Raw genomic sequence first — 24,034 nt, 5'->3', positions numbered from 1 at the left:
GAAACTATCCGGTTGCCAACACCCAGCTACCGAAACTGCCTACTTGGCAGAACAGCAGCAGTCAGCGGCAACAATGTTGGAGGAAGAAGCAGAAAAAAATATTCGCTTTAATACCCAGTGACTTAAATTGTCTACTTCTTTCTCCACACTCAGCTGCTTCTGTTGCCGACTTCTCTACTTCTCTGTAGCCGAGGCAGCCACTACTAGTAGCGGATAATGCAGGGGACTTAGAGAGACTTGCGTGTGGCCATTAAGCGACATACCTAGTCCCTAATTTTAGCACAGGGAAATCGGCGATTAGGCCTTTAATCAAGAGGCGAGTAATGACCTGGTATCAATTCAAGAGCAAAGCCAAACAATCTAAATACCTGGGTCTATGCATAAACGAAGGATATACTTACTCAGGCACCCATCAAGCGCAACGCAGCTATTATTAAAGATAGAGCACTTTCGGGCTGCCATAAATGCAAGATTGTGCGAAGAATTCGGGAAGACGTAATGGTGGCAGCGCGAACATTTGTAAATATCATTCTGCGCTCAACATCAGAGATCTCGGCGAGGTAGGAAGTTAACCAAAGCTTGGTGGGCCTATTGGCATTGGGGGCCTACGGTAAAACAGCACATTTCTAGGCATGCACGTAACTGGAAGAAAAGTTGTCCTTACCTACCATAGCTACATTATTATTATTATTATTATTATTATTATTATTATTATTATTATTATTATTATTATTATTATTCAGCCTGGTTACGCCCACCGCAGGGCAAAGGCCTCTCCCATACTTCTCCAACTATCCCTGTCATGTGCTAATTGTGGCCATTTTGTCCCTGCAAACTGCTTAACCTCATCCGCCCACCTAACTTTATGCCGCCCCCTGCTACGCTTCCCTTCCCTTGGAATCCAGTCTGTAACCCTCAATGACCATCGGTTATCTTCCCTCCTCATTACATGTCCTGCCCATGCCCATTTCTTTTTCTTGATTTCAACTAAGATGTCATTAACTCGCGTTTGTTCCCTCACCCAATCTGCTCTTTTCTTATCCCTTAACGTTGCACCCATCATTCTTCTTTCCATAGCTCGTTGCGTCGTCCTCAATTTAAGCAGAACCCTTTTCGTAAGCCTCCAGGTTTCTGCCCCATACGTGAGTACTGGTAAGACACAGCTGTTATACACTTTTCTCTTGAGGGATAGTGGCAACCTGCTGTTCATTATCTCAGAATGCCTGCCAAAGGCACCCCAGCCCATTCTTATTCTTCTGATTATTTCAGTCTCATGATCCGGATCCGTGGTCACTACCTGCCCCCTTACCACTTCCAGTGCCTCGTTACCTATCGTAAACTGCTGTTCTCTTCTGAGACTGTTAAACATTACTTTAGTTTTCTGCAGATTATTTTTTAGACCCACTCTTCTGCTTTACCTCTCCAGGTCAGTGAGCATGCATTGCAATTGGTCTCCTGAGTTACTAAGCAAGGCAATATCATCAGCGAATCGCAAGTTATTAAGGTATTCTTCATTAACTCTTATCCCCAATTCTTCCCAATCCAGGCCGCTGAATACCTTCTGTAAACACGCTGTGAATAGCATTGGAGAGATTGTATCTCCCTGCCTGACGTCTTTCTTTATTGGGATTTCGTTGCTTTCTTTATGGAGGACTACGGTGGCAATGGAGCCTCTATAGAGCAATATCTTTCAGTATTTTTACATACGGCTCTACTACGCCCCGATTCCGTAATGCCTCCATGACTGCTGATGTTTCGACTGAATCAAACGCTTTCTCGTAATCAATGAAAGCTATATATAAAGGTTGGTTATACTCCGCACATTTCTCTATCACCTGATTGATAGTGGGAATATGGTCTATTGTTGAGTACCTTTTACGGAATCCTGCCTGGTCCTTTGGTTGACGGAAGTCTAAGGTGTTCCTGATTCTATTTGCAATTACCTTAGTAAATACTTTGTAGGCAACGGACAGTAAACTGATCGGTCTATAATTTTTCAAGTCTTTGGCGTCCCCTTTCTTATGGATTAGGATTATGTTAGCGTTTTTCCAAGATTCCGGTACGCTCGAAGTCATGAGGGATTGCGTATACAGTGGGGCCAGTTTCTCTAGAACAATCTGCCCACCATCCTTCAACAAATCTGCTGTTACCTGATCCTCCCCCGCTGACTTCCCCCTTTGCATAACTCCCAAGTTGTTCTTTACTTCTTCCGGCGTTACTTGTGGGATTTCAAATTCCTCTAGACTATTCTCACTCACATTATCGTCGTGGGTGCTACTGGTACTGTATAAATCTCTATAGAATGAACTATCTCATCCATATTAGTAATGATATTGCCGGCTTTGTCTCTTAACGCACACGTCTGATTCTTGCCTATTCCTAGTTTCTTCTTCACTGCTTTTAGGCTTCCTCCATTCCTGAGAGCATGTTCAATTCTATCCATATTATAGTTCCTTATGTCAGCTGTCTTACGCTTGTTGATGTTTATGCAATTTTATCCACACGCAAGTTTTTTCCTTTTTCTTATCCGGTGAAAAATTGCGCGGCACCGGGATTCGAACCACGGTCCTCTTGCACGTGAGGCGGATACTCTACCTCTTCGCCACCGCAGGAGTTGTACGTCTCATTTAACCTACAGTGGTGCCTTCTTCGATCAGTCAAGGTCGACCAATCTGATCTCTGTTAAACCGCACAGATGGCACTCAACTGGAGAGACCTGGTAGTTTATGACCTGCACATGAGTGGCCATAAATAATAGAAGAGTAAATATATTTTTTTAGTGATAAACTAGAAGAAAGGAGATAAAGAAAGGAAAGAAAGGAAAACAAAAAAAATGGAAGAGAACAGGGGATTTCAACTCGTCACCCTTGGATGTTGCCCGGAGAGATAGCTCAGCCGGCTGGTCCGTCAGGCCCCAGGTTACATTGAAGCGGCATAGCTCCTGTCCGGAGCCTCGTACTTACGTGGTAAGAGACTGATGTTATCCGCGATTGTTGGACTGATGTTGTCCAAGTGGTTGGAAGGCATGCTTTCTTGGAAAAAAATGGCCGCCCTTCGATGAGAGGGAACTCGAGCGGCTCTAGAGACTAGGAAAAGCTTAAGCAGGTGCGAGCCGAGCGCGGCACGCTTAGCGTGGGAAGCTAGCCCGAGTAACTATCCCAAGGACTGCGGCTCACGAGAGCGAAATGCCTTTGTCTAACTATAATAACCCTAATATGACTACTTTCGGAGAGAGAACGGCCCAGAGGGCTGTACTACGAGTGCTATGACTGATAATTATATATATTTCTCATTTATGGGAACGACTGCGAGCGCTGCTCATTTGTTTCTGTGTGTAGCAGTTAAGAGAGCGAGTATAAGGGAGGGAAAAAAAGAAAGGAAAAGCAATTATTATTAGCATTATTATGATTATTATAAGGAAAGGAAATATTATTATTATAACCTTAAGGAAGTTTCAACTACCCACTCAGAAACACTGGCCAAGAGTCGGGTAGATTTAGGAATGTATTACGTGTATGAATTGAGAAATATCTGATTAAATAAAAAAATTGAAAAACAATCAGAATAGAGAGACGCTTTCTTGCACATTCATTCTAAATGAACAATAAAGAACGTCTACAAGACAGGATGAGTGAAGAAACAAATTACGTGTGCGACCAACAATGAAATCGATTGGATTCGCGAAGGAATTTCCCTACTGCGGTGCATATATCCCTGCAGGGGTGTTGTTGTTGCCTCAAAGCGTGACTCGTACCCACGAGGGGTCTGGCCACCCTGGAACGTCCCAGCACAGAACCTGGCAAAAGGGGGTATACTTTCGCTTCGTCTTCTTCAGGAACAAAGTGCTTTAGTCCACATTTGAAAATGCCGATGTCATTTATTCTGAAAACAATCTTTTTTTTTTTTCCATTGGCCCCTCGAGTTTCCGAGTTTCCGCCTCATTCACGAATCATTCACGCTACATGCTGATTACATTTCTTTCGCGCAACCGACGCGCTTTGAATAGATGGTACCTGCAACAGAAACCGTATATTCGCCACTTTCTTGATATGCGATTTGCCATCATCATGATCATCGTCAGCATCCACCGTTCCGCGACAAACAAGGCCTCGGGAGGAGCACCGCAAGGACCAGGACAGTCTCTCGGCCACTGACACGTCGTGCACAACGTGGTTAGACGGAGTTACAAAGCCCTGTGGGCCTACGGAGTGCTTTCAACCATGATGTACGCGGTCGACACGGAAAACCGGGAGAAGAATTTCGTCGCCGGGACTCTGTTCGCACTGCTCGCCGCGATCGCGTGGTGCGCACCTCTGATTGTGCTCGTGGTGTACATGGTCAGCGGGAGCTACCTGCTGCGCCTCGAAGATTACTGAAAGCTATTCGGTCATCGAGTCCCCCCCTCCTCCAACACGCCACGTGAACTGGCACGTGGTCGCGGCCGTGAGGGGCAAAGATATCAGGTGAACGCGACGAGAGAACTCATGTCGGGCGACCGGTGCTGAGGAACGTAGACGCTCTCGACGACCGTAATGCGCCACCGATCTAGGGACCGAAGCAAATACATCACAGCGTGAACGAGCATTTCTTGGGCAAGTTTTACTCAGTAATCATTTCGCCCTTAACCTTTTTGTACAATTTATCCAAATTGTACTTTATAACCCACACCAACGTTTAAAAAAGAAAGAAACGAGAGCTATATAGGTTCCGTCTGCGTAGTTGGTTTGTTTGAAAAATTGAAAGTTGAAAGGATGTATAGTTTAATCTGGGACGAACGCCAAAATGCAATATATAGTCAAGAATTGAGTTGGCAGTCAGGCAAGTCTAAATGTACTTAAGATCCAATAAAATCGTACCTTTAATGTATTCACAGAACAAAACCTTGAAGTTGTGCCTCACACAAATTAGTGAACGAAGTTATGTGTCCTCACGTACAAGTTACTGCCAGAAAATTGACGTCCCTTTTTGTTATTCTATAATTAGTTTTTTTGAAAACAAGGTCTTCCTTGGCGAGTTCAGATCGATTTGGAGTTCATGGGATCTGGGTATCCAAACGCTTTTGTCTCGTAAATGAGATAATTTGAGACCTAGTGCATGTAGGACAACGAGAAAAGAGTCAACATGAATGTTGGAACGGGAAAGGCGCACCAGGTTTGTGAGAGCTATGTATGGAACAGACATAATCCGTAATTAGCGAAAAGAGACCGAAATGAAAACCAGATGCACTCGTTAAAACTGCGCAAGCCTAACACTGTAACCGGAAGTGGGGCTTCACTCAACAAGAAATGTGGCCCGATCTCGAAGGTAGGGCAGTCTAAAAACAAAGAAATTAACGTAAAGAAAAGTAAAGGTTAATTAAAGGGCTCTATGTAAGAAGGTACTAAAGCCGGTTAGGGTGGCGTAGGCAAAGTTGGGGCGACTCAACAGTGGTTCACATCGAAGAAAAAGAATGACAAGGTCATCTGGGGGGAGCCACTCTTCCTTCCCGAATAACAAGCATGAGGGAACATTGAACAGCAACTCGTATGGTACACTAGATCACCCCGGGAGACCTTGTCATTTTCCGGTGTTAACTATCGTTGACTCATCTTTTTTTACTCATTCATCCCGAAGAAAGCCAATTAATGCAACCGGCTACACACATCCATTCTCACCATTCTCAATGATTGGGCATTTTAGTCTGTTATTTAAGATTATTGTACGTATATACTAACTGCTGATTCCTACTTTCTGTCGCGTCTTCCGGTGTTGAAGCTATAGAAATAAATAAATAAATAAATAAATAAATAAAATTGATCAACGACTTAAAACAACAACCCACCGCAAAGCCCATCGAAGACTTGACAGCTCTAGAGAACCTTCGTGCCTGTCTCTGTTTTCCCTCCAGCAACCAGCACACAGCCCTGCATCAGTTCGCTGCCTGTGCTGAACATTTGCACCCTTCTATGTCACGTAAACTCTGTGATTATGACTTGAGGGTCCAATGCTAGGCTGTGGGGAGCCAAGGCACCGCTTTCGCCTCATTATGCGAGCTGTAGCAGTGTCCTTACATTTTTTTCTGGTCATAAAACTGCCGCCTCAGTTGCATATAAAGCGCGACCGCCGCTAGACGCCCAACTGTGCATGAGCGGGAATGCGAACGCCGCTACACCGCTGTGGGTGTGTGTGGGGCAGCCTCGGTATTATAGCTTTCTTAACTTCCGCAACCGAACCGTTGCTTTGCTTTCACGTAACTACTTATAGCATTCCACATGCATGAATCACTGCCTGAGCGTGTCTTCTGCCATGAAATGACCACTCGCGGAAAAAAGGTAACCGCTCATATAACATGCAGCTTGCGGCGGTCTACGCCAAAAAAGAAGAAGAAGAATTCTGGGATTTTTACGAGCCAAAACCACGATATGATTATGCGACACGCGGTAGTGGGGGGCTCCGGATTAGTTCTGACCACCTGGGATTCTTTAGCGTGCACTTAAACCTAAATAAACGGGTGTTTTTTTTTTTGCATTTCGCTACCATCGAAATGCGGCCGCCGTGGCCGTGCGGTCTGTCCAGATTTTTTTTCTCAGCGCCGTTCGGCTCAAAGCTTCGATAGGTTCCGCTTTTTATTATATGCCTGAAATTAAACACCGCGTATTCGCAACAAAGTGCCAGTGATGTGACTAGTAAACAGAGGCAAGCTGCTGGGCTGTTGCACCCTTACCCATCCGTAAGTATAAGCGGCAACCCTCGGTTGCGCATAACGCCAGATTGTTCGCCGAGCACAGCTGTTCACCTTCGGTTAAACTGTGAGCAGCATGTTATCGGGAGATCAAAACAATGAAACTGTTACTGCAAGACCTTCTTCCGTAGAATGACTTCGTTTAATGACAAAGAACGGAAACTGAGCTGCTCCGTGCGCTTCAGATCTCTCCGCAAAGCGATGCCATTTCTGAATGCGATTCAGGCAGGATAATTGTAAAACAAACATCACAACTAAATGTATTCGGTGCGGCTTTTAGTATAGGATCAAGGCGCACGGGAAATGTTAGAACCTGAAGAGTTGAAACTGTATTGTAATTAGGCAATTGTCTTAGCAAGCAGTCGTTTAGAAGCGTCAGTAAACCCAGCACTTGTTCACCCTGCTCGTGGTTTCGGCGCAAAAACAACGCGAACAGGTGTTTTGGTTCTTAATGCGCAACTATTAACAAGATATTAAAATATTCTAATCACCGGTCCTGATATTCTTATCATGGTCGAAAAATGGAAAAATAAAACAGTTTTTTTTAAGTTAATCAGAAAGAGAATAAGACATCTTGGTGCAAAAACCACACACGGGTACGATCATTTCTTTATTATGTAATATAAGCAACATGCACACAGCACAGATAGGCGTGCAGTCACGAATGGTCCACCATTCACAATCAAGAAGTTTGTTAAAAGCATGGCACTGATATAAGAAGCTAAAGAAAGAACATCAAAATATGAAGATACACATTGGGGGCCAGGGGCCGTATAACGTAAAACTATTCCGATATGTTCTTATTCCAATCTCATGACTTCAAATTTGCGTAACGGCCGACGCAAGCATCGGGCGGTCACTTGCAGGGTTGTCTGAACAAACCAATCAAATGCTTCCCTCGTTCATAGAAGGTCACTTTTGTTTGCTTGAAAAACGAATAACATTGCCTGCCCTGAGCGGCTTGTCTTACCTAATTGGCTCACAAGAGGCGAGCAGCATGCTCAAGTGGAGAGGGATTCCATGGGGCCGAGCCACTGCACTGAATATTGATAACCGGATGAAGAGGGTGGTGCCGGCGACTGTGATTGGTCCGCTTTCTCTTACTTAGCTTGCGGTGGCTCGTCGACAATCGCGGCGGCATGCAACGGAAGCTGAAGAATGACCCTAAAACGGATCCTAAGCAAAGAAGAGTTGGCAGAACGAGGTCGTAAACGTGCCGAAAGTTCTCGAAAACGTTACACGGCCACGCAAAGAGTTTTATTACACGCAAATAAACCCATGCTCTCCAGCAGGGGTGAGTAGCCAGTGCCGGAGCGATCAGCGGCAGCCATCTTTTATTCCTTTCGGAACGGGGCAGCCTGTGCCTATTCAGAAGAAAACTCAGTTTTGTTCGGAATATTAATGCATCTTTAACGCGTACACGTCACTTTGACGTGGTGCGTTCTAACGGTTTTGTGACGTCGCGTGACAGGCAGGTGAAGTGGGTGTCCCCCCAAAACTTTTGACCAATAGCCGAGCGCTAATGGCGAAAAGGCGTCGAATCATAAACAACTATTTTTCTTTTGTTCTTTACAGTCATGCATAATCAGTGTGCTCACGTCATATCAGATGGGGAGCTATCGCGGTTTTCGTGACGTCGCCTGACAGACAGGTGAAGTGGGGGTGGTCCAGAAAAGTTTTTGACCAATCGCGGTGGGCTGATTGCAGAATTGGAATAGAAAAGTTTAGAATAGTTTTATGTTATAGCGCCCCAGGAAACACCAGGAAAAGAATGGCAGTAAATACAAAATGTATAATCGATTGTTCCTGTTCACACGAAAGCGTGAAGCATAAGCACTTGATAACACATCACATGAAAAAAAAGACTCTTGAACGCAAGTAGCCACAGCACTAATATACCATTTTTCTTTTTTTTACTGAGACATTTTTTTTAATGGCCTGTTAGAGATGCCATCATTCTAGTTCTTCAAGTGTTACCTAAACATGCGCACGTTGTTATGATTGGGGGCTCAATCCCATCGCTCGTGATCCGTTTTCAAGGTTGGAGTCGGGCATGAATTAGAAGGTAGCTGGCCCATGCCGTCGTCCAACTTATCCACGCTGAGGACGTTGATGAAGGGAAGGACTGCTTCTCATCGAGAACGAGGAATATGGGTTTATTTACAGTATTTATATCAGTCTAACATGACTGTTTGAGAAAGTACATCAGTCTAACATGACTGCTGGAGAGAGAGTGTCCTGAGCAGCCGCACAACAGCGGTTTTTAAACACTCGGTCCTCTCCCGATACAAGGTGATGCGAACGTTCGTTTAGTCATCGCAAACTAGCCGCCTTCCCGCGGCACGGTTTACACACACACACGCACACACGCATACACACAGGTGCGAAGGTCCGGAGCCGACGTCAGAGGGGCCCCGTAGAACTCGGAGCCGTTCCGAGTAGCGCGTTGTCTTGCGTCTTGGTCGGTGCGTGGGAAGCAGCGCAAAACGGCGTTCCCGCGGCAACTCGCGCACCAGTAGCAGATCAGGTCCGCGTTGGGGAGTTTGGGAACAATAGTTGGCCCGCCGAACTCATTCCGTCACAACGCATCCTAGCTGAACCGACGGAGAGTGGAGGATGCGCGTATTGATATCAACACAAAGTCGACTTCGCCACGCCGTGGCTAGAGGTTGGCGGCGATGCTCCCGAGATGTTGCTTCCACAGTCGCAACGGGTTGGCAAAACTTTGCACTGCAGCTGGCCGTTCTCAACAACGTTACTTGCTCAATAAATCATAATGCAAATATAGCTAACAGTAGTGTGCTAATAATCTTCTTATTGACTTAAAAGTACATGCAGTTCAAGAATTGTAGCCAATCAATAGCCAAGACAAAAGAATAATGGAAAGTAAAGCGATGCATATTATTCTAACACTGGTATTTAAAGGCATTCTAATGCTATCCCTTCTGCAAGATAGTCGTGGTCGATTGTAAGGGGTGCTTAAGGTGCTATTCATGTGATGTGAACTGCGCTACGCTGTTATAACAGAAATTGAGGTTGCAACAAAGCCCACATAAAAGCACAAAACAAATGTATGTTTTATCATCAATGCCCTGCTCAGGTCTGCATGGGGGTCGAGTTGTCGATGAGCGGGACCGAGGATTGGGCTTCGTGAGATACGCTGGAAGGCCTTCAAAAATTCTTGGGACAGCACTAGGCTTCAGCGTCGGCTTTTCACACTCCGAGGACACGGCGTCGCCGTTGGTACTGAAATTATAAGCAGTGATGACGTCCGAGGCGTCGAAGTGTTTCGCGCACACACGCGCATAGACATCCGCACTTCAAGTTTCATCCTAGACGCCAGCGCTCGTTTCTCCCCTGGTGGAACGATTTAACCTCCAACGGGTGTAGGTTTCCGCCGCCGCTTCCCTTCACGCTCGCGCCCGCGTTCAGTTCGCGCTGCGGGCGAAACATCTCTTGTTTGCGACGGCGCTCTCTTCGGATGACCGGAAACTATTATTGTGTTGTTAACTGTCACGACAGCAATGTAAACACGAAAGGGCTGATGCCACCAGTGAAATTCAGCCGATGCACAAGAAAATGGTAGGAAAAAAGCAGACGAAAGACATGGATTACTGCGGTGCGCCGAACGAAGTAAACAACTGGCAAACGAAGCGAGCTCGTTCATTGATCACTCGTGAGTGTATGACGGTTTTTATATGCAACCCACATGAATTTCATGATTACTCGGTATACAATCCTTTTATTTATATAAAAACTTTCAGTTATTCGACCAGCACTTGTCCTGTCTTCTTTCTCGCGTTTCGTTTGTGTGTGCGCTGCCAAGAATGGAAACCACTGCTGCTACATGCGCTAGCAGTGGCTGAAGTTCACGCGTGCCGAGAAATTGAATATGTGTACGATGCATTGAACATGACCGGAGTTCATTCCTGCATCGCCACTGCACCGATCGATCGAGTTACTGACGTATACACGCCCACGTCTTGGTCGCGCCGGCATTGCTGAAGCAGAAATGATTACTAAAACTTTCAACTTCCGCCTCTTGAGCACTGTTAAAAAATGGCCAAGCTATTTACATTGCTGCCTCTATTCTATATTGTAGGGGACGTACTAGTTAAAGTTGTGTGCACATGTCGTAATTGTGCTATGCGGCGATATATTTTTTTTATTTCCACACTGTGTCGATGGAAGTCCGTTGTCGCCATCAGATACAACACGGATTTGTAGCAAACATTTTCTAGGAAACTGCAAAAATGGCTTTAGCTAACTCGCATCGTATATGCCGACGATTTTTCCGGCGGCACATAAGATGTCGTTTCCAGTTACCTGCTCAGCGTCACTTACATGGCTAAGCAGACGCTGCCCTTTCGCCGCGTTGCAGCCATAAAAATATTTCGTCAAGTGTACCGATCTTCTTAAAGGCAAATAGAAGCATGTACGTCGTCCTTCGAATAAAACGTCCACGCACACACACGTAGGCACACACCGCGTGCGGTACGAAACGTGCCCAAACACGCGCAGTGCAAGAGGCAATCAAGGCGGCGCGAACTAGAGATGGGAGAGGCGTACCACCCGCTAGTTGAATTTTGCCCCGCATGCGGCGCTCTCACGCCTACTTGCATTTTGGGAGAACTTCAGCATGGCTTCAGAATAGGTACGCCTTTAGATGATAACTTTTTGTTCTTACTCAGTGTATTAAAATATCAAAAGTAGAAAGCAGACCGTTATATGTGGCCTTTTTGGACATTACAGGAGCCTATGACAACGTAAACCACAACATTTTGTGGGATATTCAGCGAGGAGAAAGTTCATATCAACAAGGGACTGTGGCAGGGGTGCTCTTTATCCCCGCTGCTGTTTATGATGTACATGGTGAGGATGGCGAGGGCGCTAGAAGGAAGTAATATCGGGTTTAATCTCTCATACAAACAGGCGGGTACAATAGTAGAGCAGCAGCTTCCAGGTTTATTTTATGCGGTTGATACTGTGTTGCTAGCTGACAAGCAAAGCGATTTGCAACGTCTGGCTAATATCTTTGGACAGGAAGGCAACAAATTAGGTTTGAAATTTAGTGTTAGAAAATCAGGCGTTATGGTATTCAATGAACACAGTGAACAGACAGTGGCGATACAGGGCCAGGAAATACCTCTGATAACAGAATATAAATACTTTGCTATATGAATAAACGAAGGCAATACATATATGGAAACACAGGAAAAAACAATAACAGTGAAGGGGAAGAGAAATGCAGCCATAATGAAGCACAGAGCGCTATTGGGATACAATAGGTACGAGGTGCTGGTACGAGGTACGAGGTGCGAGGTATGTGGAAAAGTGTAATGGTTCCAGGACTTACTTTTGGAAATGCGGTTGTTTGCTTTAAATCAGAAGTGCAGTCAGCACTCGATGTGAACCAAAGGTCAGTGGGTCGCCTCGCATTGGGTGCTCACGGGAAGACTACAAATGAAGCTGTGCAGGGTGATATGGGCTGGACTAGTATTGAAGTGAGGGAAGGTCGCAGTAAAATTGAGTATGAAGAATGACTGAAGAATATGGAAGAAAGTAAATGGGCTGGGAAAGTGTTGAGGTATGTGTACAGGAAAAACATTGATTCATAGTGGGGGAAAAGAACTAGGAAGCTTACCAGCAAGTCTGCGGCCTGTAGGGTGAGCATCACAGCAACAAAGAACGTCAAGCGCAAAGTCAGAGAGGCCGAAATAATCTCATGGGTGGCGGCAATGGAAAATAAACCTGCCATGAGTAACTACTTAAGAGGAAAAACGAAAAAGAAACAATTTATGATAACTCAAAGGGAAGCTCAATACCTTTAGAAGCGAGATCGGGGTGCCTTAGAACACGCACCTATAAAGCGAGATATAAGAAGGAAGAAGCATCTGCTTGCTGCGGTAAAGCTAGGGAAACTATAGAGCATGTTTTATTAGAGTGAGTGAGTGAGTTAGAACTTTATTTAGGTCCTGAGGGGAAATCGATCCGGCGGCTCCACCCAGGTCGGGGATGGTAGACAGACTCCTTCGGCGACGGTCCGGGCCCTCTGGACAGCCTTGAGCTGAGCGATGAGCTCTGTGCTTCTTAGCGCTGAGTCCCAAGAAAACTGGTCGGGAAAGTCCGTGCTCGCGTTGGCAGGGCACAGCCAGAGCATGTGTTCGAAGTTGTATTCGTGGCCGCAGTGTGGCCATTCAGTAGGAAGGTCAGGATTGATCCTGCTTAGTGTTTTTGGTGTGATGTATGTCCTAGTCTGCAACTGTCTGTAAGTGACGGCCTGTGCTTTTTTTTTTTTTTTTTGAGCTTTGCGTGAGGAGGAGGAAACTATAGAAATCATAGGTTCTTCGTGATAACCTATGATTTGAAGTGATTTCGTGGTATGATACGAGTGGGTCTTTGTTGTCTAGGTCTCTCCAGGCTGGGTTGAAGCGAGAGGGCGGACCGCAGACGCGGAATGTGAGCTCTCGCGCCAGTTGGTGTGCCCGCTCGTTCGGATTACAGTCAGGAGGTCCGGAAATGTTGCCCATGTGGGCCGGGAACCCTGTGATGTGTGGGGACGTGAGGTCGTCTCCTCCCGTTTCTTGGAAGAAGATGGTGGTTTTATTAAAATGTGAAGACGTCTTAAAGTCTAACCAGCGGTCGATTTAGGCACCACTCGCCTCCTTGAAGCCCTTGGGTTCAGCGATAGCAGTGGAAAAGTAAACGTGTCCGCAATAGGGATTAGTAAGAGGCGATGGGAGGATTGGTGGAATAAGAGTAGCGAAACGACAAAAAACGGAGACGTACAAAAGCACAGTTCGCAATAGGGGATCAGAAAATTTGGTTGTGGGAGTTCGTAGTGTTCTTTTTTTCTTCTTGTTTTATTGTTTAACCTAGGTAGGGCATTAAGCAGTATAATAGCAAGAGCTTGGTGGCGCAACCCACCGCCCCGTTCCCAAGGGGCCGCCCATAACATCCGTCCATCCAGCAGCGCCGCTCGTGGTGCCGTTCTTGTCTATAGTTCGGTTCGCAGTTAAAACCGCCGCTTTCCTGCCGCGGTATGGCCTGCTTCCATATCTCGTGCTGCTCGTTGTCACTCGGTAGACAAAACGACGGCACCTTTTCGGTCGTTCTCTTCTAGCCGGAATGGCACCGCGGCACGCAGCACGTGTTCGGCATCGTCGTCCCACCCCAGCACTGCAACTAAACAGTCCTGAACTTCAAAAATAGCGAAGCACGTGCACAGAGCGCGCCATGCCAACCAGCTCGTCTCACAACGCGCTAGCGTTTCGGTCCGCGAACGATGCCCTCTGAAGCACAGTGGCTCCGCGACGCGGCAGCTTTGGGCAGTATATGAACCTCTCCCATAGCGTGACGGAGTAGTTTCGTGAGCATAAAACATGGAAGGACTCTGGCTGTAGCAAACGCTCCATGTCGGTGGAGAACGCAAACTTTTTTTTTTCCATGTGGATGCTCCCTCGAACGTCAGTTAGGTTGGTTGACCTGTGGATAAAAGTCGTCACCTTACTTATTCTGTAATGTCGATTTCTCGGCGCTGCTCAGAATTTAGCTTGCGATTTTCTATCACCACGAGCTGTTCACGCCCAACGATTATACATTCTTTAGGCGTGACACTAAGCAACAAAAAGAAAAAAGAAACTACGACCACGACGACGACAACCAAGCAAAAACGTTTCTCGACGTCAGCTATAGCGCCGAGTAGGTTAAACACAAAAATTTCGCCCTAATTCCGTACATCCACTGCCTATCGCATAACCTGAAGAAGATGGGACTACGTAGAAAGGTTGACATAGTACTCTCAGCTCCAAACAAGCTTACCAGCTTGTGTGCAAAAACAAGACTGTATGGTACAATAAAGCATGCGTGCGAGAAGCAGTACAGAAAAGGGTACGTTAACTGTAGGAATTGGGTTATTCACAGATTTCCGTCACCCTGTGGAAAGAGTTACATCCGACAAGCCAGCAGATACATTAATAATGGGCTTAGGGAGCACTCCAATAAAGTTATCAAGCCTTCGCCGGATGGCTTCCTCGCAATTCATTGTCACAAGGGCGGATGCGTTCGCCGCTTTGAAGATATAGTTATTTTCGTTAGAAGCAAATGCGAATTAACTAGTCTTATCATTGAAAGTGATCGCGTTAAAGAGTTTCGCGATGCTTGTGTTAGCAAATCGTCATTATCAAAGAAGGAGTTGGAATTCCTGCGGATGCGTCAAACTTAATACTTTTTACCTAGTCTGAAAGGGTGTTATACTATCATGTGCTCTGTTACCTTGTCAGTAGACAAGTGCTTGTGAGAAAAAGAAAGCTAGAGAAAAAGTGAGGTTATAAATGTGGCGTTCGTCCTGGAAATAAATTGTTGTTGGAAGTTAGCGCCTCTGTGTGTCTGTTTTTCTTCCATGTCCTTGTGCTATTTGCGCTACAGGAAAAAAACTGCTAAATGTTACACCAACAAGCCCAAATATCTATACACTGAAGAAACGAACCTTGCTATGAAACATCAACGTTAATTGAAACTTCCACTCCCGCTTCATTTCTTTTTTTTGCTTTTTTGTTGAGGCATAAAGCGTGTAGCAGGCAGTGCTCCGTCACAACCCAGAAGGATCATAAGACAGCACTTGTCTGGGGATTGAGGGCACTCTTGGCATTGCGCGTGGATAGAGATTAGAACTCCGGCGAATCTAATCCGAACTGCTACGCAAGTTGATCTGAAAAGTGCTGCACAGCATTACTTTACGCCGTGTTTAATTTGTCGAGGGTGAGGTACACGACCAGCGTAAGGGGAAGCGAATTGGCACCGTGCACTTCGCTGCACTTGCTACAGGAAAATTACGCAAAAACATTATTCACGGATTTCCACCACAGCAACTCGGGAAAGTTCAGAATGCCATCCTGGCGAGCTGCGAAACACAAGCTGACGGATAAAATCAAATTGCACGAATTGTATTCCCTTGCTCTGGAGACTAAACGTGATCGTTCAAAAGCGTCATATAGCAGGCAAACTTGAGGATGCTGGCATGAATAAATGCATGGGATCACATCTCACCGAGCATGAATAAATGCCAGCTCTTGGCGTCTACATATTGGTCATCGTTGATCATGGTCGAGTTGGCAGTTGCAGTCACGTAAGCTGAGAATCTGCAGTTTGTCACGTATTGCTATAGGAACAAGCCGAAGTGAACAAAGGAAAATGCGTTGCTGCGTTTTTATTTTTGTAGCAAATTTTTTACGGAACCAGCGAAGCATCCTATTTCCATGAACGTACCCCTACTGCATACAAAGCACCAAGTGCAATATAAAAGTAAACAAACGCACGAAACAGGTGTCCTGGCGTTTCCAGGCCCATAGGCTGGTGTGATTATGTACGTGACCTTCCGCGATGAGCACCCATTGCCTGATTGGTTGTTTTTATTTTCCTTTCTTTTATTGTGACTGCGGAATCAGAACAAAGCTCTAGCAAGCAGCTGAAAATTCAAGCGCTGTGTAATTGCTTTAATATTGAGCTCATTGAAGGTATAACTCTATAGGAGGGTGATGTTAAAAAATTATGCGTAACGTATGCTGAGCGGCTCGCTTGTTAGAAAGCGCGTTTGAGCCAGTGAACAAAATACTTATAACGTTGAAATGAGTGCGGTCCGTTCAGTGCTTAGTAACATACCCAGCGGAATTCTCTCCAAGTGCGCATTCCGGGTTTGGCTCACCTTAGAACGGTTATTGCTCACAGCTTCTTTCCATGTACTTCGTTGGCGTGGCTCGTTGACTAACGGCAGTGCTATCCACAAAGTAGAGTTGACCTTTGTCTGGCTTCAGCAGGTGAGACGCATACCGTTCTGGTAAACACGCATAAAGTGTGCTGCTACGGTGGCATAACTTTTTCGCTAACAACAGAACAATAGGAAAGCGACCCAGCATAAAGCTTTTCTTATCACATATAAAGCCTTGCCGGCCGCAGCAACCGTTCTTAGCGTTGCGCTCGCAATGTGTAGCATGGCTGCTACTTTGTGCGCCGCCATTGTAGTGGCGACGGTACTGAGTAAGTTTCTTCGTTATTCAATGCGCAATTTGCTTCCATTGCGGATTTCATGCAGAATGAGCAGTCGAACAGTGTTGAACCTAAAATTAGATCAGTACACCGCGGACAAGTGCAGCGGTCACAGTGCAGCTAGGAATGAGACATAACGATCTCCTCCAAGTTCTTTCATGACGTTTGTGTCGATGTGTAAAGCAAACGAAGGGCAGCGTTTTCCTATTTTGAGTACTGTCATTGTGTCGTAGTGTTACTTAACAACGTTGCACAATCAAACTAGTCGAGTTAGGAAAAAAAAAGTTGACAACACGTATGGCATTGACAGTGGGAGTGTAGTAGCTATATTAACAAGAGCAGTGACACATCCTGAAAGACTAGAAATGTGTGTGCATATAATATCGAGTATAATTAATCAGTCTTACACGCTGTCTCTTTGTTCCTGACGTTAAACCAACTTACTCGAGCTTCCATCTTGGTCAGCTGCGTCATGGCATACGTTAAATTGAATTTTAGGAAGGTTTTATGGTTTTTGTTTTCATTGTGAATGCTCATATGTTCGTGTATTGAAACAGGAATTGATCTAGAGCGGCTTATGTCGCTCCAGAATCTTGATGGAGAACAAAGTGAGTCGAAGTTGTAAGCTACGTCGTATAGGGCACCACAGTAGCATTCCGGAGCGTTCCAGAGCTCGAACTTATGCTGAAAAATAGTGGACGTGTGACAACTCTGATGAAGAAATTCGTGCTGGAATGAACTTCTGCATGCCGCGAGTAAAATAACGTGCGCGTGAGCGGCTGGCCCACGAGTATCTTTATTAAATGCACCGCAATTAATTCCATCGTATCGGAGTTAACGTGAAAATCAGTGGGAGCTGATCGCTTTGATTCATGTCTTAGTTTATCGGCCGAACACGGGAAAAGGGACTAGAAGAGAAACGAGAAAATTATGTGCTTATCAAACCTGTTTCTTGCTGTATGGCGTTAAAGTAATAAATAAATTGTGTTTCATTCCATTCCATTCCATATTATAGAAAGCGATCTTGTGGTTATAAGTGTACTTATGGACCAAAATAGACTATAGTCGCGCTGCTAGTTTTCTGAAGCAATGCAAAATCTAGCAGCTTCGTGCAAAATTGGCCTGGGCATCTTTTTAGTGGCTTGTGTCCCTTATGACACACAATGCGTACTCTAGACCGTGCTGCAAATCCGCCTGCTTCCCGCTGGAGGCATATCGAAACCATGTAGCAAGAACCCGGGAATCACGGCGCCGAGAGTCGTGCATGCACGACAGAGCGCATTCGTGGGCGCTCGAATCTGCGATTCCGGCCTCCTGTGTTCGCTGGGGGCGACCCATCTGCCCTCAGCAGGCCACAGCATATTGTGTTCAACCGCAGCTAAAATGCTAAAACTGTGGTCTTTCACTTACGCGCAAGTGCCTCATTATCCACTCTATCTATAGGCCGACATTAGTCAAGCTTACTTAACATAAACCAAGCGCCGAAAGCCTTCCCCTCTCCTTAATTGCCTGGCTCCCAGTGGCACCTACTGCGATAAATTACTATAGAACTTATCTCACGATTAGTAGTTATTACACGTCATCAGCGATGCGGGCAAAGCAAACGTATTTTTTAGCACGGCTTATTTGGCAAAATCGAGTCCAAACAATCCTAAATCCACCCACAACATGGCCGTTCCCTGCTAGCACGTGTACACCCCTGTTTCTTTTAACTGACAAGTGGCCGAACTCTACATTATTTTACGTCCTATCATTCAATAAGGCTGATTGCTTACCAACTATGGTAAGCAATCATTACATTTTTCAGCTTTATCTCTGTGGAACACGTTACCATTCCCTTTAAAATTGTTCAAAGCTCACAGGTCTCGTACTGAACATAAGTATTTTCTTTTAGCTTCCTCCGACTTTCCCATTTGAGTGTACTATCTGTTATATTTTTTACTTTCACTTTGTTTCTCTCTATGTCTCTCGCATTTTTTTTACTTCTTCTTTTTTTCTTCTTAAGCAATCTTTTTGTAGTTTCTCCTTTTGTTGTCTAATCCAAAGCCTTGTTATTGCTTAATACATTCATCTGCTGCTTTTCTGTTCATTGATGCCTTGTCTCCTAAAACATTTATTATCGGAAATTTCACATGTTGCTATTGTTGTTTTATTAATTCTAGTCACCATGCACAGGAGGTCCCATTTCAGTTTCTAACTACGGTACCTCCTTCTGTATATACTTATCATGTAATTATCCCCATTTTTGTCTTGAATAAACTGATTCTGATCCTCATGACGCGCAGCAAGTGAAAAAAAAAAAGGACGCAACCTTCTATTCATTCTTTCTCTATATTTATTTTCCATTTGCTATATTAATTCATATACAAGTCGATTTCAATAACCTCTTAGTGAAAAGAGCAGACGGGACAATGTGGTTTCGTCATGTATGTTTCGTTGCACGAAGAATATATTAAAATTAATTGGCAACTAGCCCAGGAGGTTGCGCATATAGTCAAACTTAAACGGCCATCTATGGTTTTTATTTGCTTATGTCGCTATTAACCCGCTATTTATCTCGCTACCCCCGACATCAGCACTGGCGGACGCCAACGGCAAGGCCGCGGTGAAGCCAGCTGCCGCGAAGGGGGTCCAGCCGGTGGCCAAACCTGCGGCAGCCAGGCCGACAGTGGTGGTGGTTAGAGCGAAGCCAGGGGCACACGCGCAGCCCCAGTACGACTACTGGAGGCCCTGGTACACCTACGACACTCCTAGTCATCACCACGGCCGGAGGGACAGCCATGGGCCTGCGCCCCACAGGCCGCCTCAGCCGCATAGGCAGCCACATCCACAGAAGAACGGGATGCACTGGCCAGCGAACCGCGGTAACAGTGAGTTGGGCCGTGGTGACGACAAGGCCAAGGGCGCCTACGTACAAGAGGCGAAGCCCATCGCGTATGACACGATCATCCAGGAAGAGAAGAAGGTCGTGGTCAAGGAGGAGCCCAAGCTCGTCCTCAAGGAGGTACCCAAGGTGGTAGTCGAGGAAAAACCGAAGGTAGTCGTCGAGGAGGTGGTCGTCAAGGAAGTGCCCAAGGTGGTAGTTAAGGAACAACCGAAGGTTGTCGTAGAGGAGGTGATCGTCAAGGAACTGCCCAAGAAGAAGCCCAAGAAGCAGAAAAAGATTATCATTAGTGAGGCCCACGACCACGATCACCATGACTGCCTTTCAGACTGGTTCAAGAAACTGAACAAGGACCTAAAGAAGAAGGACAAGAAGTCAAAAAAGTCCCGTGGGAAGACCATCATATTACTCCGCCACCAGACGCCGCAGTACTATTACACCCAGGCTCCTAGGTACTATGTACCTAGGTACAACGGATACAATGGCTACAATGGCTACAATGGCTACAACGGCTACAATGGCTACAATGGCTACAATAGATACTAGGCCAAAAGCACCTACCCTTCAAGAACGTGAAATAAATATGCGAACAATTCGAATTATTCTAAAATGAAACCGCCAGTAGGAATAAACAAACATAAAAGCACTGTAATTATCATTTATTTTTGGCGGTGGAAATACAAGGTGGAAAACATAATTTGTCTAGCATTACATTCTTTTTCCCCTTTAGTTTACATTCCACTTCACCTTGCTTTCGTTTTTTCCCCCACAAACCGTGCAATACGCTCATCACGAAGATTAAGAAGCTTCACCTCCAGCTCAACGGCAAAGTCCTGTCTATAGAATTAAAAAAAAAAAAAAAGCCGAGAAAAACGCTGCAAATATATTTCTTAACGCTTTTCGAAGTAAATTGTAATTAAAGTCAGCACTATATTCTTGAAACTGGTGGCCTGATCAGGGCTTCTAATAATGGCGGGCTAACATAGCCCACAAAGTTTTCTTTCTTCAAGTGTACATGCGCCTGATGACTTGATTCATGAACCTTACATATGTCGGCGAAACAACCCATGGGTCGACTCACTAAGTGTCACACTTGCCTGTGAGTCTGCGTCTGAGTGTAAAGATGAGTTTAAGTGGGCTGAATTTAAGTCTCGATGAGGTCCATTGAATCGGAGCTGAGTTCAAGCAAGTCTGCATCATGTGCGATTCTAATTATATTTGAGCTCACCAGACTACATGTGAAGCTGAGTACACATGATTGCAAGTTTGTGTGTCCACAGGCGGCCTCCGCTGGTACTACGGTGACTCAGTGAAGATATGTGAATAAAGGACTTGGGTCAATTTAAGTGAAATTCTACAGATGTGAGGTGTCAGGTTGCCACTGCTCCGGTTCGCAAAGACAGTTCACCAGACCGATTAGGACATAGTATTGAGTGACTAGGCTTGCGCGTGCGCATTGTTCGAAGAGGCAGCATTGTGTGGTTTCAATAAAGCAGTTGTTAGACTGCGTTCGTCGTGTCCTCTTCTAGTTCGGTGTCTCTTCCCTAGCGCAGTTTAAGTTTCCCAAATTAAAGCTATATATATATAGGTCATTGGCGTGCTGCAAAACACACGTACTACGTGACGCCTGTTGTTAAAGGGGCGTCCGCGTGCACCGCCATGGCAGCGAGTGGCACTGGCTAACACTCCCACGGGCACTCCTGTACAAATACCCAAATACCCAGGAAAGTGGGCGGGATGATGGTAACCGCAGTAGTTTAGTTAGCAAAGCACCGCACTCGCAATGAGGAAGATACGGGTTCCGCTCCCATTCGTGAGGCAATTAAGCGCTCATGGCGAACTTTCTAGAAGTGCGACTGCAGTATTGAATAATGCTTTGGATGACTCATTGTCAAACCGCATTCTTAGAATATTGTGCGCTGTAAGATTCGGCTTTGACGTTTTGCGTATTTGACATTACCTTCCCATATGTTTTATCCCAGTTGTATATATCAAAACGCAATTGTGTGATATATATATATATATATATATATATATATATATATATATATATGTATATATGTCAATGCAATTGTGATAAATGCTAACGCAAGCGTTAAGACACTTGATCCAATGTTTACATAAACGTGTGGCCGCGAAGAACAGCCCAGTGCGTCCGAATATATATATAAACATATTAAAGAAGAACAAACAGGGGCGCCATTGAAATGCCTGCGTAATGAAAATAGAAATGGACAGCTAAGCACAAACTATTCGCACGCACACGCACGCACGCACAAACAAACAAACAAACGCCTCACGCCCGCCCGTAAAAAAAAATCGCTTGAGTAGTGAGTTGCAAGCGTGTAAATCTGGGTCACGTGAGTCTGTGAATCAGAGTGAGTCCGTGACTTAGCAAGACTGACAAATTTTGATCCAAATGACTTCGTGACATCAGTCCGTTCTTTCTTGACTCTCGATCGCACAGTCTGAGTACATTCAAATATAAACTCCCTTCTTTCGTAACTAAAATTAAACCTGAAAGGCACACTTCAGTAACCAAAATGGGCTACGTTTGTGGTTTACAAGCGCCATCAAGCGGAGCGCGGGAAAGAATAAAGAGGGTGTTTTCGCATTTCGCCCCCATCGAAATGCGGCCGCCGTGGCCGGGATTCGATCCCGCGACCTTGTGCTCAGCAGCCCAACACCATAGCCACTGAGCAACCACGGCGGGTGAAGACAAATCTTGAGCATTGCTTCTTTAAACAGACGTTCGGTAGAACTACTGTGGTTCGTACAGGGTAATTCCAAAGAGGGCGCTATATAGAAGCTGCTCAGCGCAGACACCGACTGACGCAGACATTGACGCGCGAGCTGCGCATGCGTCTCAAGCGTTTGTACAGTTGCTATCGCAATAAAATTAATCGTGAAGAAAAAACGAAATGGTTTGAAGCATTTGTAGAGGTGACTTGAATGAGTGAGTGAGATAAAAAGAAGGCAGGAGAAGATAACAATCGAATGGACTGCTCCATTACCGTTGTTTGACTTCTCTTTTACGACTCCACGGTCGGGATTGAGCTTCGACAACATTTGGGCATATTGGGAAAAGCGCGTCTATGAGTGAGAAATACCTTCCGGGAATATTTCCGCGGCGCGTATCGTGTCACAGAGTTCCTGGCACGGTGTACATATGACGACATGAAAGCAATTGCGCTCTACGGAATTACATATCGAATCGTACTGATGTGTCGCCTAATACATTGTCTAGAAAGAATATAGACAGCCTGTATTAAGCATCTCGATCAGGCGTTCGATCATGAAACCTGCAGTCTGATTCTTCCTTTTTTTTTCTTTTTTTTCCCTTGTGTTTTGCGCGATTTGCCAGCTAGAGCATTGGCGTTCTCATTTAGAGTTGCCTGAAACCCTCTATTCCTCTTAATGAAATGCTATGTGCCAAAAGGTTCATTAGGCCTTTTGTAATGCGACGTCATGAAAAGCCCACGAAGTCGCGTACACCGATTGCCACGAATTACACCTCATGTAGTTGCCTGTAATTAATCGGTGAATGCACTTCCAATTAAGTAAAGAATTTGCACTAACTTTTAAAGTCAGTGACACGAATTACGTTCATTTGCGAAACAATAATATTAACGCAATGGGCACTCTACGTCTCCTCACGAGACCAGGCAAGCATTTTTGTATTAAGAGCTATTTAGCTTCATTTCTTGCACCATATTCGCTTGATTGCTTTCCTATATCCCCAGAATAAACTCTCACCAACCATAGCTTCCTTAACTTAAATTTGCAATACAATCTGCTTTTCGAAATCAAGTCTCTACGCAATTTTGCCTTAGTTCAACTACTTGCCGAAATGCAGATTTGCGCATATCCCAGAAGTGTGCGTGAATGAATTTGCGCGACCTAGCGTGAGCTACAGTTGCTGTATATGGCTCCTGCAGGCCGCCAGAGTTGTGCTTCTGTTTTCCACGTGCCGCTCCGTTGCCATACGCCAAGCGCACTCACGTGGGATTCCGAATCGCTGCAGAGAAGCCGACCCACCGTGACGCCGTTCCTCCTTATGGCCTCGTCAATTCCAGCGCCATCTACATCCGCGCGACACACGCGGTAGCTTTCGCTCTGATGCATTATTTTTATGTGCGAATCGCGTGACGTCTTCCTGTTCTGTGCCTTTTACTTGCGTTGCCCCTATGAGAGGTTGTAGTGTACCTTACTGCGGGAATCGCAGTGAGAGTGGAAAGCCTTTCTTTACATACAGGGCGTACTAGTATCATACACTGCTGTATGCTACCCTGTACACTGCTCGAACGCTAATTTCAAGAACGTGCTTCATCTATAAAGCGAAAATATATTGCTGAATGCAACTCTGGATAAAATAAAACATATTT

General features: G+C 45.4%; 1 protein-coding gene across 2 annotated transcripts in view; it reads left to right on the top strand.

The window, feature by feature from the left end:
* LOC126544160 (uncharacterized) overlaps window positions 1–20,767 on the top strand; it is a 50,933-nt gene extending 30,166 nt beyond the window's left edge. Inside the window, exons 1-2 of one of the 2 annotated variants that reach the window (XM_055062028.1) lie at window positions 16,681–16,756; window positions 19,342–20,767. In XM_055062028.1, coding sequence (XP_054918003.1) covers window positions 16,702–16,756; window positions 19,342–20,195 — 909 coding nt within the window. In that variant the 5' untranslated portion in view covers window positions 16,681–16,701 and the 3' untranslated portion in view covers window positions 20,196–20,767. Of the gene's footprint in view, window positions 1–16,680; window positions 16,757–19,341 lie in introns of those variants that run through there. The other variant, XR_008608748.2, reaches the window with a different exon arrangement.
* The last annotated feature ends 3,267 nt before the right edge of the window (window positions 20,768–24,034 follow it).

Source organism: Dermacentor andersoni, chromosome 1 (assembly GCF_023375885.2).
Source record: "Dermacentor andersoni chromosome 1, qqDerAnde1_hic_scaffold, whole genome shotgun sequence".
Lineage (NCBI taxonomy): Eukaryota > Metazoa > Arthropoda > Arachnida > Ixodida > Ixodidae > Dermacentor > Dermacentor andersoni.
Note: the sequence above shows the minus strand (reverse complement) of the source record. Positions and strands in the feature narration are given on the sequence as shown.